Source organism: Perca flavescens, chromosome 21 (assembly GCF_004354835.1).
Source record: "Perca flavescens isolate YP-PL-M2 chromosome 21, PFLA_1.0, whole genome shotgun sequence".
Lineage (NCBI taxonomy): Eukaryota > Metazoa > Chordata > Actinopteri > Perciformes > Percidae > Perca > Perca flavescens.
Window position 1 is genome coordinate 15719048 of NC_041351.1, and position 18876 is coordinate 15737923.

General features: G+C 40.2%; 3 protein-coding genes across 7 annotated transcripts in view; all 3 read right to left on the reverse strand.

Annotated features, from left to right (window-relative positions):
• Positions 1 to 242: 242 nt before the first annotated feature.
• LOC114547943 (uncharacterized) lies at positions 243 to 7721 on the reverse strand. Of its 3 annotated transcripts, XM_028567494.1 has the most exons (9): positions 7542 to 7721; positions 6400 to 6493; positions 3891 to 3936; positions 2769 to 2915; positions 2417 to 2488; positions 1540 to 1665; positions 1066 to 1137; positions 746 to 804; positions 243 to 660 (listed from the first exon to the last, which is right to left on the reverse strand). In XM_028567494.1, the coding sequence occupies exons 2-8, from the start codon at positions 6418 to 6420 to the stop codon at positions 764 to 766; spliced, it is 525 nt and encodes a 174-aa protein (XP_028423295.1). In that variant the 5' UTR covers positions 6421 to 6493; positions 7542 to 7721; the 3' UTR covers positions 243 to 660; positions 746 to 763. The 3 variants fall into 3 exon arrangements, with proteins under 3 accessions (XP_028423295.1, XP_028423294.1, XP_028423293.1); XM_028567493.1 differs by lacking the exon at positions 7542 to 7721 and having other exon boundaries at positions 2417 to 2485; positions 4151 to 6487; XM_028567492.1 differs by lacking the exon at positions 7542 to 7721 and having other exon boundaries at positions 4151 to 6487.
• Positions 7722 to 8341: 620 nt separating this feature from the next.
• Positions 8342 to 15327, reverse strand: si:ch211-136m16.8 (enolase-phosphatase E1). The gene is made up of 6 exons (XM_028566915.1): positions 15036 to 15327; positions 9286 to 12930; positions 8977 to 9172; positions 8797 to 8876; positions 8629 to 8714; positions 8342 to 8514 (listed from the first exon to the last, which is right to left on the reverse strand). The coding sequence occupies exons 1-6, from the start codon at positions 15087 to 15089 to the stop codon at positions 8454 to 8456; spliced, it is 4122 nt and encodes a 1373-aa protein (XP_028422716.1). The 5' UTR covers positions 15090 to 15327; the 3' UTR covers positions 8342 to 8453.
• Positions 15328 to 17079: 1752 nt separating this feature from the next.
• The window catches only part of si:ch211-180a12.2 (uncharacterized), a 62551-nt gene continuing 60754 nt past the window's right edge, over positions 17080 to 18876 (reverse strand). For all 3 annotated transcript variants that reach the window (XM_028566917.1, XM_028566916.1, XM_028566918.1), the window contains 3 exons: positions 18602 to 18874; positions 17522 to 17797; positions 17080 to 17306 (listed from right to left, as the gene is read on the reverse strand). In XM_028566917.1, coding sequence (XP_028422718.1) covers positions 17266 to 17306; positions 17522 to 17797; positions 18602 to 18874 — 590 coding nt within the window. In that variant the 3' untranslated portion in view covers positions 17080 to 17265. The remainder of the gene's footprint in view (positions 17307 to 17521; positions 17798 to 18601; positions 18875 to 18876) is intronic.

The following is an 18876-nucleotide window of genomic DNA, read 5'->3' on the forward strand; positions in this document are numbered from 1 at the left end:
CGCCAGATTAGATATGAGATGGTCACCTTGTTTGTGTTATGGGCTTGAACTCAGAACTGTTGGGTCTGTAGGTAAGCATTGATCTCAGTATACACAATGACATATTAAGGTTATGGAAAACCCATTTCAGGATACCCAGCTGTGTTTTTTGCAACTTGAGACTTGCCAAAATGTTATGCTTTAACTTTGTCTAAATTGAATTTATATTGAAATAAATAAAAAGACAGTAGGAACGCAAAATGTATGGTTTCATTGTTGTAATTGTTTATTGAAGTATAAATCAACAATAATAAAATAAAAGTTACCCGACTGTACTACCACAAGCCAGTCACACAGCAAAGCCTTTATTATACAAATTTTATATTGGTAATAATAACCTTAAAAACATCCAAAGAAGTTGGCTGTACTGAAAAAGCACAGTATGCAGTAGCTTTGGGAAGGGCTTGTACTGCAATAAATTTCAACTTTTAAATCAATTAAAGTAGAACAGCACACAGCCAAGTGTCAGAAATTCAGGTTGTTGTTATGGAATGAAGACCAGTTCAGCGGGCGAGACTGAAAACCACATTCAACAAGCTCAGTAGTTTCTTTGGTGGTTTTGATTTCTGTAACCACCTCGATTGTAGCCTCCCTTATTCTGCTGGTATCCACCTTTCTGATCTGTGAACAAGCAAAGAGGAAAACATTATCTACGAGTATCCACATGACAGGATTTAATCAAACGACAAAAGCAAAAGGAATTTACCTTTACATTGTTTAATGGTTACACATCATTATCCTTCTTCCTCCCTTTCTTCAGCAGCTCTGGAAAAAAGGAAAGTTGCAATAATTACACAATTGTAAAACATGGGAGAAAATAAGTTGAAACAGGGATCTAGACACAATTATGAGCCGAGACCAAAGAAACACCAAAACGAGAAGGTGGGATTTTTGGAACACTAAAGCTATTTATTAAGATATTTCATTAATTCCAGAACATTGCAGCAGGTTGTTTTCCGAGTCATTTGCAATAAACTTTATTAAGAGAAAACCACAGTAACGAGTCATAAAACCATAATAACATACCTTCTCTCAGGCTCCTTAGTTCTACCGATTGTGTTTTGAGTTGCTGTTCAAGCAGAACGCAGTTGGCACAACCTGAAATACAATTTGAATATTACATTTACTGAGGACAAGGTCTGTCAAATAGTTCTTCATCCCCTTTTTATTTTCTGTATATTAGACTTGGATAAGTGACTCATGATAGTAAGAGCTTCACAAAACATCTGATTAATTGCAATGTCAGGACAACAAGATATGTGTATGATACAGGAAAAGAAATAAAGAAGCTAAAAATGGACATAACTACAATGTCTTAATATGCAGATGGTCACCTGTACATGGAGCCTTAAAAAAAAAAAAAACATTAGATAATATACCAAATAGGTTATTTGACTTATCAAGTAGACACCTCACATCAGAGGTTTGATTAAATTAGTCTTAAAAGACCTTCGCGGCCTCAGCTTTCCATTTTACCATTTCAGCAACGCCCCAGCTTACCATGGCCTTTGGGTTTAGCTTGCAGAGCTCCATGGTTGGCCCCAGGCTGTTTCGGGGCTTTGGCTCTGCTAACACCATCGCAAGATGTTGAGATTTCAGCAGCAGTAATGGCTGGCACTGCAGCATCTAAAAGCACGTGATAAAGAATAGTTAAGTAACCCACAAAAATGCAGAAAATCCAGGTTACCGAACTCACTAGACCATAAAACCCTCCAGCAACACAAATTACATCACTATCTGGTTTTACCAGTTTTCCACCGGGCGCGTCTGCGCTGAGTTCCGGAGGCGCAGCGACCCCCGCAAACAATACTTCCGGTTTAGCACTCCGCTAACTTGAATGGGGATTAAATGTTTTAACCGTGAGTCTCTAGATTTTCCCAATGTTATCGGACAGAATAGATGAAATTCTGAAAATAAAACGAGTCATTTTGCGGGGGTTGCGACGCTCTATAAAAATGTATCCACTGATTAACAAACTTTTCTTTCACCAAAACACACACACAAAAAAAAAAAAAAAAAAAAAAAAAGTCTCTAGGGGAAAAGTGTTTTTGGCCCCCATGGCATCACGTGGTGGACAAAGAAGTTGTAATTCCACAGTTTGGCCGCTATGTCAAATTGGCTTCAAAGCCCTTCCTGGGGGCCTGATATGAAGGGGTCATTCTAATCTAATGGAAAAAAAACAGTTCTTAGTTTCAGAGAACATAATTATGATTATTATATTCATTTCTGCCAATAGATTTACCCTTATTCCAACACACTGCCCTTTTATTTTTGAACACCATATGTCTTTTCAGTTGGCTTTAGCACAAAATACTAAGTATGGAAAGTCTTTAAAATGCTTAAAAAAAAAAAAAAAAAAAAAAAAAAAAGTTTTTACCCATTCTCTTTCTCTTTGCCTTTGGCAAAGCTTCACCTCCATTTAAGGGTTGCTTCGTCACAGGGTTAGCTGCTGTTTGTGAGTAAATGGGGAGAAAATAAATAAATAAATAAGTATTTGGCCTGTTGAATTTGAGCAAGTTGAAAATATATATTAGTTGAATTTTGGTACTTTGTGTTTCTTTTGTTTATCATTGGGACTCAGAAATACAACTTTATAGGAATTCCATACCTACATAGAGCAAGACACAACTTAAACTCTGTACTATCAAATGTATGTACATTTGTTTTCATATTTGTAACTAAATATCAGAATCAACAGTCAAAATACCGTCTGAACGATTTATGAGTACCTGTAGGCCCACAGAGTTTGTTTGTGCTTGAAGAAGCTGATGCGTTGCTTCTCGCCGATGGCAGCCTGAGACCCGTTGCAGCTCTGCAGCCTGTCGGTACGCCGCTCTCCTGTGATCTCTGCAGGCCCATGTTGGGCTGCTTGGCGCCTAACATCAGCACAGAAGGGAGACAATGCGGACAGTGACTACTATCAAACTCATCTAATTTTCAGAGAGCACTAAACTGTATGCCATGTTAAAAAAAAATATAAAGCTTTTGTCTGATAAATGCATGAAAATTTAAAAAATTTGACATTAGAGTAGGGTGACCATATTTTGACTCGCCCCCCCCCAAAAAATAAATTCAGACAGGCTTCTCAGAGGTTAATGAACATGCTTTATTATACCTCAAATGGTACAAAAATAACTTCTGTAATAAAATAAAATCTGTAATAACCTGTAACAAAATAGCTCTTTTCAAATAATGTTCTAAATATGACCTCTTCTGTGTTAGAAATTCCAGCTTCAACAAAATATCTCTTAATACCTTTTCAATGTAATAAGAAAAATAAGTTTTATTTTTCCCGGTCCAACAAAAAAAAAACACACTTTTTTCAGTACCATGTGAGCTTTGAGATCTCCAGCACCTTTATTAGACACTGAAACATATGTGCCAGCTTTGCACACTGTGCACTCCGCCTCCCACTTGTCCTGACCGGGATGGTACGTGGGAATTTATTTTTTTTGCAGTTCAACTGCGAAGCTGCACACGAAGCTTCGGCATTTTGTGTGCAATGCTGCTCCGCTGTCTGCTCCGCTCCCCTGTGTATGTGCCCACAGGGCAGCCTCTCAGGAATTACGTCACGCAACAAAGTACTGTAGTATTGTGTGCAAAGCGCCAGCCAATTTAATTACACACTTACTGCTCCCATGAAAAACAGTGAAAACTGGACATTTTCATGAATTTATAACCCCCCCCCCACAGTACGTAAAAAGTGGACATGTCGGGGCAAAAGACGACATTTTGGTCACCCTACATTAAAAGTGCACTGCTTACAATTCTTATTCACACTTTTAATAATTTACCCTCAACATTTGTGAAGAATAAAAATGCAATCTAAAAACAGAATATACACTGCCTACCTGTTGTTGAAGCACGCAACTTGTAGAAGCTGGATCTTGCGGTTGTCTTAAATACACAAAAACAGATGAGATCAGACTGGCATCAATACACGCAGTCAATGTTTGTGTTGAGTTGTCAGGTCTCAGTCATGAAAACAAAATGGATTTAACAGATGAAACTGACAAGCTCAACTGACTTCATTTAATCCATTTCATTAAGCAGAATGTGCTGCCAACATTTTGTACACTTGGTGGATTACGAAAGGACATTCAGATCTTACCACCTGGGCTGTATCCGAAGCAGCAGTATTTCTCAAAGCTTCGGCTTGGGTTCGTCGTCTTGTCACAGGCAGGGTAGATGTCGCTGCCTTAAACCTGCCAGGAAGTGCCGAGGGTAACTTTTGTCTCAACAACTGGGAGGCAGTTTTCGGGGGAGGCAAAAGAGATTTAGAAGCTGGTTGCCTGAGGAATGTTTTTCGGTCACAGATGATGTTTGATGGAATTTCTGATGGCATCTGAGCATCTGGCTTACTGGGACCATCCCCATACAGCTTTTTCTGTGCCCCTATAGCTTTGCCCTCCTCTCGTTGAATGTTTAAGTTTGCAATTTTACAGTCAGTCATCGGTGTTGAAGTGATCAGAGAGTCTGCCCTCAAATCTAGGGGATCATCCCAATTGAATGGCTTTGCTTTGATGCTCTCCGTATCCATGCTTTGATGGCCCAAAGTGAGGGAAAGACCATCTGTCAAAGACAGAGCTGATTGGGAATGATCCTTAGTCTCACGTCGGCCAACTCTAAAAGCCACTTCTACAGCTGGATTAGCTTCAAATGTGCTCTCAGGGGTCTGAACTATGTTGGGAATAGGGTCTGTGCTATCAATTGTCCCATTATGTGTTGATAGTCCAGGAGGCTGGACTTCAGAATGGTTTTCTTTAGGGCTACTTGTTGCATTACAGACGTTAAGAGGAGAGGGCTGGTCGAAAGTGTTCTGATGACTGTCCTTTTCTGACAAAGTTATTGTGCCGTTCTGCTTAGTAGATTTAGTATCGAAAGTGTTTTGGAGGACGCTCTTTCCTGACAAAGTTATTGTGCTGTTCTGCTTAGTAGATTTAGTATCGGAAATGTTTTGGAGGCAAAAGGTTGCATCACCAGCGTCCCCTAAAACAGTATTGCCACTGGATTTTTGAAGGGAACGTCTATCAAAAGTGGCATTCTGCATATCACATGAACCACTTGCCTTTTCAGCTGAACGATTTTGAGTCATAATCAGGGAATTTTCTGTGATATTCTTAGAGACCGAAGTATCCTGATCTGTAGCCTCATTCCCCGCTTCGGGACCGTTTACATTAGACGAGGGAAGATCCAGCGTGTTATTTTGAGGCACGGGTATTTGAGTAGTTGTGTTTAAATTGGTTGAGGAACTCAACTGGGAGAGCTGGAGAGAGGTAAGAGTGCTGTTCACAGACCCAGCTGTTTTTGGGCTTGGTTGCGGAACCTTGCTGGTCAACTCAGCGTCATGGCTGGTAAATAGCTCTTCACTGTTAGCTTCCACAGTATTAGAAGTCACCACAGGTTCAACATGAAGCTCAGAGGGGACATCATTTGAACTAGTGTTGCACTGCATATCAGAAGTAGAGAACTGCGATGGAGCACAATGAACAGACAGGTCACTCGAGGAGGTTATGTCGTGAGTAAAATTAGCAGGAGGGGTACCGAGTACTTCCTCAGCGGATGTTTGAATCTTCACCATGTTTGGTTCACTGGGCTCCAACGAAGGCTGACTGTTTTCCAAAACATTGCCTTTAGAAATATCCCAAGTTGCTTCCAAGGAAGTTTGCTTTATGTTTTCCCTCACACTCTTATCAGATTGTCCACTAAAGGAGCTTGTATTGTGGATGACATTGCCAGTAAAAGTACTTGACAATTCTTCACTTCGATTTGTGTTCACTTTGCCAGATTCTGCCACAATTTGTCCACTCAACTCTGAGGGTGGGATGTTGTTTTTCAAACTATCCACTGGTTTAATATCCGGTGTAACCGCTATGAAGGACAAATCCCTGTCTTGCGTTATCTCTGAATCACGTGTAACATCAAGCAGAGTAATATCCGGGAAGTATCGGACATCAAGCCATTGCTCAGGAGCATCAATGTCAATAATCTCTGTTGTCCTATTGTGTCTTGACAGTTCAGGAGAGTGGACTTCAGAATAGTTATCTTCAGTGCCGGCATGGTTAATTGAGCTTGTTTCTGACACATCTTTTGTGCCATTGTGTTTAGAAGGTTCAGTATCAAAACTGTCCGCTTTGGGACTGCTCACATTAGATTGTAGAAGATCCAGAGTCTTTTTCTGAGGGCAAGGTATTTGAGCAGTGGCTTTTAAATTGGGGGAGGAACAAAAGTGCGAGGGCTGGCGAGAGGTAAACCTGCTTTTCACGGACCCAGCTGTTACAGGTGTGGCAGACATGCCGTTAGGAAGAGTTGAATTACATGTGTCATCAAGGAGGGTAATTTCTGGCAAGCATTCCTCACCGATCCAGTCCACAGAAGCATTCAGGCCCCCTAATGATTTCCAAGAACTCATTTTTCTCCTCAGGTGTCCTCTCAGAATCTCTGTGGCCGCACACTGTGGATTAAAGGATTTAATTAACACAAAAACATTTGGACTTCCACATTATGTAAACTTTCATTGGGCCAATATCACAATTATTGCCAACTCTGAGATTGAAATGGCTTCACTAGTGGATTATGTTAGGCATAATTTTTTAACGTTTTTTTATGTACAGATTAAAAATAACTAAAAATAGCATAGTTGGTACAAAAAAAATGCTAATCAAAAATGTAATTTTTAAAATTATAAAATAAAGCCAACTGATGACCACAGTGTGGGGACATAGTGTTAAACACTTGTTATTTAACTGGCCACACATTATGATCATATCAAACAATGTGCATTATCAAGAAACTTTCAGTTTAGTTGGCAGAAAACTTATGTTAACTAGGCTAGATAAAATAACATTGCAACTTTAGCAATCAGAGAAGGGTCGCGGACGCCGCCATAGATAGGACGCCGCAGGTAACATACGCAACATGGCAGTTAAAATCTGCCGGAAATTACATCAAACAACAGGAAGAAAAAAAAAAAAATGGACCGAATCGGTTAGACTGTCTCTGACTAATGGCATGAACTATTTCAAGTCTGCAACGTTACGCTATAATGTTAACATTACTCCTGTCTGGCCTCATTTGAGCTAAAAAGCGGCGTTAACTTATCCGTTTAATCGTCTCTGGCAGATTTGTGTCGGACAGACACACGGTTACAGGTTTATTCAAAAACAAACGTCACTGGCAGATATAACGTTAAAACTTTCCGTCAGTTTTCTCTCCGTTTTGTTATGGATCAAAGTAGCCGGTCGGGAGTTAACTTTATAAAGGTTAGCTTTAAAATAGCTGTAACGTTACTAGGAGCCAGGCAACAGTGATCTATATAAAACGTAGAGAAAACAGATAAGTTGTTGCAGCCCTAGCTAGCTAATTCTTGAGAGGGTTAACGTTAACCGCTAACGTTACGGTAACATCATCGTTAGTGACGTTATGCTGGAGGCATATAACGTTACGAGGGGTGAGGGGTTGGTAATATTTGTCGGTAGAGCAGAAAGAACTTTTTGACTCACCTAGCTGTTCTCTTGACCATAACCTGTGTCAGTCAGAAACAGTTCAGAGACCCCTGGAGCCCGGAGCGCCGTTTTGGTTCAAACAACAGCCTTCCTCAAACTGGATAATTCCAACCAATCATAGCTGAGGACTTCTTCTTCATGAGTTTAAGAGCGAGTGATGGCCATTCGATGCTGCCATCTACTGTATCGCTTTTAGTTCAGTGTAATTATCCCTAATTCTTGACTGGTGCACAATAAATCGCTTTGATAGAAACACGCGCAGGCAGTGGTGGAATGTAACTAAGTACATTTACTCAAGTACTGTAACTAAGAACAAATTTGAGGTAGCCTACTTGTACTACACCTGAAATTATTATTAGCCTGTTTCGATCGTTTCCACTTTCTAAAATGTGGGGATTTTTCTGCATTGAGTACTTTTACTTTATGATACTTACATACTTTTACTGAAGTAAAAAATAATTTATGCAGGAATTTTACTTGTACCAGAGTATTTTTTTTACAGTATGGTTATATACTTTTACTTAAGTAAAAGATCTGAATACTTCTTCCACCACTGTGTCCAGGTGGCTGAGCACATCCAAACTGTCTGTGGTTTCAGGTCTTCCATCAACACTTCCATCACAGCAGTGTTTCAACTGTGGACTTCAATAGTTTGTCCCTTTGCCCCCTGAAGAGATTTGAAGCTATGATGATTGTGTGTGCTTAAACTCAGCAAAGCCACCACTTCTTGCACTTTGTATAAAAAAAGGTACCATTCCGTTTTTAGTTAAGCTTTATTACAAAACATAGGACAAATAAGTGACACAACAACATTACATCCACGTATTCAGTTTGATAAATACACCAAAGTAAAGCCATTTCTATATTATATTCAAATAATCATACACAGCATTACAATTAATCTCCTTCTCACTCTTTTGTGGTTTTCTTCAGTTTGGTCTTCAGCTCGGACATCAGTGGATTTCCAAATCTAGGGACACACGAGAAAACTAAGAATCAGAAAATGTCTGAACACAATATGGCACTTTTGTGCTTAATATTACAAATGTCAATACTCTGAGATGTTTTGTATTTATTATTTTACCCTGGATGTCTTGGTGTCATCCACTTAGGTTTAGGTTGTGCCTCATCCTGTTTGGGAGCGTCACTCTTCTCCTCTGGTTTTGTCTCCTGTTGATATTGCGACATTTTAATAATGTACGGTGTATGCCTCAACAAGACAAAAGTGGTATTCAGAGATTATTAATAATACCTGTGAGAGGGTTTCTGGACTACATTCATCGCTCACTACCCGTTGTGTCTTTTTTAAAACAGGAAAACCTGCACCAAGCCCTAAAAGACAAAGATGTGTGAAATTATTTACAGATCATGAAATATAACTGGACATAAAAGACTCAAGGTAGTGGCTTTCCATGTGTTGGAAGTGACCTACCAGGCAGTTTGATTCCAATGCCCAATCCTCTCAGAGGCACACCTGCAGGGGCTTTGGCTGACACATGTGAAGAGGGTGTGGGATCCACTGAGGGCTTATGTAGAAGGGAGCGGGGATCTTTGGGTGGCCTTACACGAGGATTTTTAACAGAAATTCGTGACCTTTGCACAGTAAAGTCAAGCGCAACGGTGTCCACCTGCAATGACAAAAACAGCTCAAATCACACCATGTCTGTAGTTTATGAAGGCTGTCTGATTCTGATTAAATAAGACGTTTTAATGGTCAAATATGTTATTTTAGAAATAATACCTCTATCTGATCTTTAGACTTTGTCGTTGGCTGTTCTGCCACCTCCGCCCTGTTTAGCCCAGGTAATGATTCAGCAATATCTTCTGACCATCCGGGTTGTGGTTTGTCCAGGGAGGGCATCTTGCTCTTGGATTCAGTGCAGGTGTCGCTTTGTAAACCAGATTCCGTCAAAACTATTTCCTCCTTGAACGAAGCCTCTAATATGCTTCTAGATGGTCCTGATTCAGTGGGTTTGATTTGATCTAGAGAGTCAGACAAAGTTATCTCAAGAGGCTCATCTTCAGCATTTGTTTTCTCAACTTTGAATAGAGTGCTCATTTCTGTCATTGGCTTAAACTCTGCTTCTTTAGAGTCTGTCCAATCAGTTACCTCAGCATCAACCTCTTTCTGTGATCCAGTCTTAGTCTGCACTTCTTCTGTTTTTTCTTGTGATTTATCCGACTCCTGATTCAGATGTCTAGCCTCTGGTGATGTGACTCCTGTATCAGGGTGAAATCCTCTCTCAGTGATTAAATCCTCCTCTTTCAGATATGACTGCGCTGTCTCAGCTGCTTTCTCCATCAATTTATCTGGAGATCCAGAGTTAAATTGTTGTGGAGACAATTCAGAGATGTTTGCTGATTCGGACACATTAGCCAACATGTCATATATGCCTGGAAATGACACAGTGCTGCTTGTTTTCAGTAGCTGAGTTTCACTGTTTTGTATGCCCCATTCACTGAGAGACTGGTCCAAAAATCCAGACTCTACTGTTGATGAAGACATTTCTGTGTCACTCACTAACTCAGATTCCCTTGAATTTAACTCTAAAAGCTGCTCTTTCTCCTTCTCTGTCTGCACTGATGCTATTTCATCTTGTTCCTGATTCGATGGCTCCATTTGGTGTCCAGGCTCTGGCTCTTCTTGGTGTTTTATTCCACCAGTGTCCTCCGACAACACCGTCTGCATCCACAAATCGAGGATTTCTTCATCGATCACATCCTGATGGCCAATGATTGAGCAAACTGTTTCTTCGGCACAACTCCCCTCCAATTCTGTCACATGCTTTGCCACTTCTTCTGTTGATAAAGTCAAATCTCTCCGTTTGGACTCGGCTGTCTTTGATTCACCTGCTGCTTCAGTTAAACCCTCCTCATTGCTTATCTCAAGTGCTTCGTCTGATAATTGATTTTCCATCTGCAGTGACTCAACTGGTCTATACGATTCAGATTCAGCCAATCCTGCTACCTGCAGATGTAAAAACTCCAACTCATTTTTGTTCTGCTTTTCATCTTCTCCTGCATCCTCCTCCACTCCATTACCTGTTTCTTCCATATCTATCCCTGCATCTTGCATTTCTACATCTTGCATTTCTACATCTTCAAGTAATTCAGGCTCAGTCTCAGCCGACTGTTTCAGGAGTCCAGATTTAATAATGTCTTCTAGTGAACTAGGAGTCATGGTGCTGTTTTGCTCTGAGTCTATAGCATCTACCTCTTCCTGAAAGAAGCTAGTCTCTGTCATCTTCTGTTCTTTGACCTCAAGCAAAGTTTCATCAGCAAATCCAACCTCTTCCTCTGCTGTTACAGCTCCTGGCGTCTCACTGCCATTTCCAGCAGCATCAGCTTTGGAATCATGTAGCTCTTTGTCTATTTCAAATTCAACCAAAAGCCCTTCAGGCCTATCTTGTGCCTTGTCGCTCTCGTCTGGTAAGCCGACGTCTGACTCAAATTTCAAGTGTTCAATCCCCGTCTTCATTAAGTCGACCAGTAATTCTCCTTCCTCTTCCGCAAGTAAATGTCCTGATTCTTGAATTACTACTTCAACAAGTGGTTTCTCTGTTTCGTGTGGCAATCCAGCTTCAAAGCTACCCGTTATATCTCGTGGGCTTTCTCGTTTCTCTTCCATATGCTCCCTCACCAGTAAATAGTCAGCTCCGGTGCTAAAGTCACTGTTTTGAAGGTTCTCCGGCTCTTTGCTCTCCACCTCTTCTGGTAATTGGCTGCCCTGGATTTCCTCGCAATCTCCTTCTTCCAGGAACCTTTGTGTTGTATTTTCCTCTGGCCCAGGCTCATTGTTGTATTCAGGAACTCCCTCTTGTGTTTCCTCACATGTTGGAGAGTTTAGCTCTTGCGAAACAACAAACCGGCCTTCACATATCCCATGGGGAATATTTTTAAGCTTTTCAGTCATTTCCTGTCTAGTCTCGCCTTCAGATTTTTCCGTAGCTGAGGTGGTTGTACATCCTATTTCCATGCTATTTTCTTTGTTACGGACTTCACTGGAAAGCCTCTCCTCTACACAAATGTGAGCCGTTGTCACATCAGACTTTTCTTCGATCACGGTGCCATGACTTTCTGTCTCAACATCATCAGCCTCTCTTGTTGTAGTTTGCACTTCGGCGTCCTTAGCCACATCCTCTTGTTCTCCATCTGCAAATTCAGCTGTGTGTGGCTCTGTTTTAGCATTCTGTGTGACTACTTCAAGTTCAGAAAAATTGTCTTCTTCTTGTCTGTCTTCTGTAACTGTTCCGATGTCGTCTTCCTGCTCTGGCCCTTCATCTGTTGTCTGGTTGTTTGCGGTCTCATTCATATTTTCTTCCTCAATGACAGCACCGTCATCCAGTACGCTCTCATCCTCCTCTTTCACACCTCTTCCACTTCTATGAGTCATCACACGCTCTTGCTCGACAACAATTACCTCCTCCTCAGGCACAATGCCACTTTTGTCGTAGGTCGTTTGCAATTCAACATGCAGTGAAGTAAAGCCTGGGTCTCCCTTGAAATCTCTGCCGTCGTCTGACAACTCTTTACAGACTGACAGCTGATTTTCAACTTGTTTTGCTGCTTCATCAGACTTCATCAGCTGTTGCACACTATCCCTGTATTCTGCTTCCTCATGCGTCACCGCTGTATCTGTCTCATTCCTCTGCAACTTTGCCTCTTCAATGTGCATGTTATCCTCTTCTTTTACACTCAAATCTTTTATTGTGCACAATTCTACCTCAATGTCTTCCGCCACCAAATCTTGTTTATGTTCAAGCTCCATTTTATCGTCTTCTTCCTTCACTGGGATGGTTTTGTCCATTTTTTGATGTTCATCCACTGTCATTGACACCTCATCAGCACCAGCATTTCTTCCACTTTCCTCCATGTCTTCACAAATTGCATCACCTGTAAGTCTTTTTGACCTGGTGTTCGTATGTTCTTCATTCTCCGGCGTCTCATCTTGACTGGGCAATTTCCGATCTCCGTTTTTTTCTGGTTTGTCTTCTTGTTTGTCTTCCTTTGCAACCAGCAGCCCAGCATCGTCATTTATCACTCGGGCAAACTGTTCCTCTCTTGTGCCCTCACCTTCCTCAGTTGCTTTGCTCTCGCTGATTCTGTTCGGCTGGACTGTGTACTGCACGCTTTCTTCATCAGGCCTTAAGTCGATGTCTGTGGCGCAAAGTTCCCCGGCAACAAGTGGCCGAGATGAGCTAAGCAGAGAGGCTGTCGCAAGAGGCTGTTCCTCATCGATCCCCCTTCCGCCAACATCAACATCTGCATCACCAGAGTTAACGGGCTCACTGTGAACCGCAGATCCCTGGATGGGCTGTATGTCATTGCTGGCGATGTCAGCGGGCTCTGGCCTGATGAATCTGTTCACAGCTCCGGTTATATAGTACTAAGAACAAGATGGAGAGAAAGAAAGGGAGACTTATGTAATTGACTAAAAAGCATTAACATTTTGAAATTTGGTTCTTCAATCTTTTTCTCCATTATGCATTTGTTGTCTTAGTTTAAAACCACGCTTGTTCATATATCTTTCTATACTTTTGGCCTGACGCTGTGTTTTATGGTTTGGGATAAGCCCCTTAGTTTTACTGAAAAAGAAATCTTAAGGCTAGTTACACAATAGTCTCGTTCCAGCTTTGCAGCAACAGTTTGGTTGAAGGGCCCTTTCCTGTTTCAACATGACATACACAAAGTCCATACCTGGTTTTCTGAGTTTGGTGTGGCAGATCTTGTGTGGCCTGCACAGAGCCCTAACCCCATTCAGCACCTTTGAAACATTAGTGTTTTTTTGGTGTTGTGTTTCAAGCGACCTGATGAATCAATATTTACTTTCCTTTTAGCTGTCTTTTGCTCTCCTCCAAATCTAATCTCTATCTGGCTTTTTAGATAGATAGATAGATCTTTATTGTCATTGTATGCGATACAACGAAATTCTGTTGGAGCAATCCTCTCCAAATAGCAGCATAGAGTAAAAAAAAATAAAGATATACACCTATATACACATACACATCCATACACATACATACATACGTACGTACGCACGTACAGGCATACATATATACGCACATAAATACATACGCATACAGAGTAAAGAAGATAAAATAAGTTTTATGTAATAAGATACATAAGTCTGCACTCTGTTCTATTGCCATTTCTTTAAACCAATCACAATGGTCCTGGGGAGTGCTAAGCGCTGAGCGGAGTCACAGTGCCGCTGCAAAATAGCCTCGGGAAGAACTTGTTTTGGTGGAACGTGTGTACGTTCAAAGGTTGTTTTAGTCGTGCAACAGAAAACTCAGATTGGACAGAAAGTCTAGCTAGCTGTCTGGATTTACCTTGCAGAGATCTGAGAAAAGGTTAGCCAGTCCTCATAAATCGACCATAGTTTAAAATGCCAACACAAAGGAAGCCCAAGGCAACAGATCCGGCTTAAATGAGTGAAATCCGGTGGAATTTTTGTCGGCAACGGAGCAATTGCATTGATATAGACTAGCCTGGACTCAAAGTTGTGGTTGTAAAACCAAAACAATGAGCTGAAAGAAGCTATAAAATGCTCCTTCGAGCTGAGGGCAACTGCAGAGTTGGGTAATAATTATCTGGTTCTTTAATGCAACAAACACCTTTCACATTAAACATAATCATTTGATCAATTGTTACTATAAAAACACTGTAGCAGCTTTAAGCATCCCAGGAAGCCTTCCAAGTGAGCCAGCCTGCAACATGAAACTCAAACCACTAAATGTGATACAGACAACATAAATGTTCTTAGTTACACCTGTGCTTTTCCTATTAACACAAGTGATAATGTCTATACTGTTAAAAGAGCCTAGTGAAACACTGTGTGCGAGCCAGTACAGGACTTATCGTCCAATATCAGTAACTCACTAATGCTCTTGTGGCTGTGGGGGAAAAAAGTAATGTTTTATTTTACAGGTCCATAAATTCCTAATAATTCCATCTGAAAATCCTATACAGGACTAATTATTATTGGCACTAATTATAGGCATAATGCAGATGGTGTTAAATTGCTAAACCACCAAAAGAATAAATTTCCCACAAATGCAATAAACTACCGGTAATGCAAGCTACTGTCTACAGGCAAGTTTGCAAATCAACATATATGAAAAATAATTCAACTTAACTATTGTCCCTAAAATTGGTACCAAATTACAGTGTTCTTTCAGTCCAGGGAAGTTTTGTATTTATTTATTTTTTATTTATGTTTTAAAGTAGCCTAGGCTATAATGAAATAACGGAAATAACAGAAGAGTAAAAAAAAAAGCATGATAAAAAAAGTATAGTTGTGGCTCAGTACTGACGATTTATTAATCTCTCTTTATTGAGAGAGAGAGAGAGAGAGAGAGAGAGAGAGAGAGAGAGAGAGAGGAAAGGGAGACTTTCCATCCGCATTTCACTGCTTCTAACTTTAAAAAAAAAGATCTCATCTCATCACACGTTTATTTATTTATTTTTTTAGATGATGCAGCAGCTCACCCAAGCTGTCCAGAAAGTCCTCTCCACCCTGGTGAAGGCACTCTCGGGGTCCATCTTCAGACTTCGTCCTTGTTGACCCTCGGATTGAATGTCCTCTGGATGGGACCCCGTTGACTAATTAAACCCACCTGGCAGTTTAAAACTCGACAGCAAGCTTCCATGCGAACGCAAGCAGGTTTGAAGACCTCCGCTGCTAGCCGCGGTTCAGTTCCTTATACAGACATATGTCCGGTGTATCATTATTAAGAGGAAGAGAAGAGGGTGATTAAACTCAGCCGAGTCGGTGGCGCATCAAGCCTACGTGTTGCAGAGTTTGCGGATGTGCGCAGACCTTCTGTCAGGCCACAAAAAGTGAGATGGTTTCGGAGTTGTGTCACGCTCTCTTTTTAAATTTTTATTTTTATAAATAACTCTGGTCGTCCGGTGTTTTATAATTCAGATTGGTAACATTAGTAACAATCATGGTGGAGAAAAACCAGTAACTCCTGAGCTGAGAACATGTCTTTATGACTGTAATTAGGACACGCTTCCCTAAATAAACAAGCAGATCCTAAATGTATGCCAACATTCTTAAATATGAAGTCCCTTTTACCCAAACTGAACATAACAATGCAGGCTTGCATTTGGTTTCCTGATGTTCAAATCAGAAATATTCCACCCACGGCAATTTAATTCTAATGATTGGCTTGCTTGAAGCAGATTTTCAAAGTAAAAATAATAGGCCTACATTCTTGAACAAATGAAAAGTTGAATGCATAAATATTGAAACACAGCATTTTAGAGTTCAATAGGGGTTTTGCCGCCAGAACTGTACTTGGTCTGGTATGACCAGCTCATGGTGGCTAATTTGAGCTTACATTAGCAAACTTACTCATTATATATATATTGCTGTTGTTGACATTACGGAGTCAAGTAGTTGTGTCTCTCTATACTCTTCTCTACTTGTGCTATACGGTTACACTTCACAGTAGTCGAACATTCTGTACATCTGTCAAGAATCTGTTGCAGGTGTGGGGTAATGCTACTACTACTGGGGGAAAAGTTGTATAAAACCAGAGACAGACAGAGCTGTGCAACATCTGATAATGTCTTTAATAAGAACGACAAGGAAAAAGAAAAAAAAAAAAAAAAAAAAAGAGACCATCTGTGGTTCTGGTGCATTGATTGTGGTCCTCATGGTCACTGTTATGGAGGTTCAATGCTAAATCAGAGGAGTACTCTTTTGAAAAGTACACTTTAAATATTTACCATTAATGCCATTCTTTTGCAAAAGTTACATCGGCTCGCTTTAAGGTCTACAATTAAAAAGATTCTATCTTTGTGAATATTTTAATGTTTAGATGTTTCTAATATTTTTATTCAGCCCTCCCTGTCATGAAATCATAATTATTAAGTTATTTGGCCTATAATTTGTATCAAATGATATTCAGTAGGTCACTTATCTTGAATATTAACTATAAACTGCATATTTATTATAGTTGAGTAGCTGTATTCAGTTTGTATTGGTCATGTAGCCTACTACATGAAATGAATAGCAAACATATACAGTAAGTGTGTGCTAGTATGGTAAATGTATAATGTATTCAACATGTATAGAAGTTGCTTGAATTGTAGGTGAAACATTATAGATTAACCTAAATTTATGTACAAGGAATGAAAACTGTATTTTACAACATGTTTCTAGTTGTCGACAGCCATGGTATGTTTGCTGAATAATCGGAGAGGAGGAAGTTCTAAACTAAACATCAACCACGCAGCACCTCCTCTTCTCAGCACAGTGATGTGATATTCCTGTGGTCAGAGTGCAACAGAAAAAAACCAGAAGTGTATTTTAAAATGAGAACTTATTTCAGAGGTTGACCAACAACAGATATCGGAACACGGAACTTTGCCTGTTGACTCATTTTCACAGACCAAAACAAAATGTAAAGAAACATCTCTCCAAAAAAAATGTATTTAGATTTTATTTTCCAAAGCTGATTTTTAAAAAATCCACAGAAGTGGATTATTATTGCAAAATTCTTTGTACAAAAATACCATTTGTAAAAATCATGAAGTTAGAAAAAAAGTAACAGGGACAGATTAAGAATATAAGATAATAAATAAAGACAAAGCAAAACTACATCAAAGACAGTTGGATATCCTTAAAAATACTACTTCATATTTAAAGTTATAGAGATATATATTTGATATATGGGATATATGAGATCGAAAGGCACTCTTGCACACATCAGGGCTTTAATGTTGAAGATGAGATTTCCTCATTGGGCTCTGAAAGAGAGGACACAAGATCACGTTAAAAAACTCAACTTGAACAAACTTCCTGTTGACGGTTACTTTTTTCTTAACAAAATGACAGTTATCAGATTGGTAATCTGTCAATCAACCAGTCTTGTTTTCTGGTTTTAGTTAGAATACTTCATGATGTAGACTCAGTAATGTGTGCGTGTACATGTACTGTAGGTTTGTTGTTTGTAGCGACTTACCTGTCCAGGTTCGATAAACAGGAAGCTTGAGTGCAGGGTGTGTGATCTCCACGCAGACTCTCAAACGTGCTCTCTCATTTCCTCTGGGACCCTTCGTCAAGTTGATTCTGTTGATGTGCAGTGCTCCTGGGCCTTGCTCTCTTTCTTTGACACTGTCCTCATCCACTTCTGACTTGGTTTCCTCGTCCCTGTCAATGTTGTTATTCTCTTCATCCACTTTTTCATCAATGTATTCTATTCCTTCAGCGTCGGGGTCTGTGACGGCAGCTTTTGTTTCTATAATGTAACAACAGTTTTAAAATTTGAAGACAGCACCAACGCTCACAGGGTTTCTGTTGTGTACAGAAATAAAATCTAAATCTTTAAGTCAGAGAAAATATGAATACTGTATTGGCCAGTTTGCACAATGTAATTTGAATTGTGCTTTCTGCATATTATACCCCTCCTCCATGCATCACAGTGGCCACAGTGATGGGTGTGCAGCAGTGCACGTCCGTTAAGTTTCCACTTATAATGCAATGTTTTTTAGACTTCATATTGAAAATCGAGTTTGCCCACCCACTGAGGAGAAAGTATGAGTACTGAATCAAACAAATCTACTTTCCTGAAACATTTTAAAGGGCTATTACAGAGATTTAGTATTGCCCTTCAATAAAAAATAGAGACAGATCAACAAAAGAATGGTAAAAATCAATACAGCAGACTTTGGAATATTCTAATATTATTATGGTTCAAGCTTCAATATATAGTATACATGCTGGCTCCTACACTTCCCATAATGCAACAGAAACAGCATGTTTCCTCAGATGCTCCCTATCAAGTAAATACCAACTGCCCCTGTTTGTAGCACAGGCTTCCGATTAAAAACTGGTTGACTTCGAACCCAAGCTTAAAATAACCCAGATGACATCACCGAGGTTATTTTCCTAGACTTAAAGTAAGCTCCTCCAGAGCCACAGAAGACGTTACGCAACTGTTTTCACAGGCTGGAGTTCTCCACCTGTAGAGTAAATTCATGTTGATTTGAGATTTTTGTACTACAAACTTTTGGAAAAAAAAAAATACAGTAATGACAAGTACTTATTGCATGTCCATTCTTCAATCTCTCCAGCTGTTTGTTGGTCTGACTTGGCAGGCTTGTGGACCTCTCCAGGGCGCACACGCTTTTCAGCTCCCTCTGTCCGTCATCTCCTATCTCCTCTGTCTCGTTGGATACCAGTGGTGAAAGAGTGGGTCCTCCCGCTGCCCAGAGTAATTTCACCTTAGGGTGACCTCCCTTCAACATGAGAGAGAACACACCAACCCCTTCACTGCTCCAACAGACCGAGATCAATGGAGGAATGGAGGGAGCAACT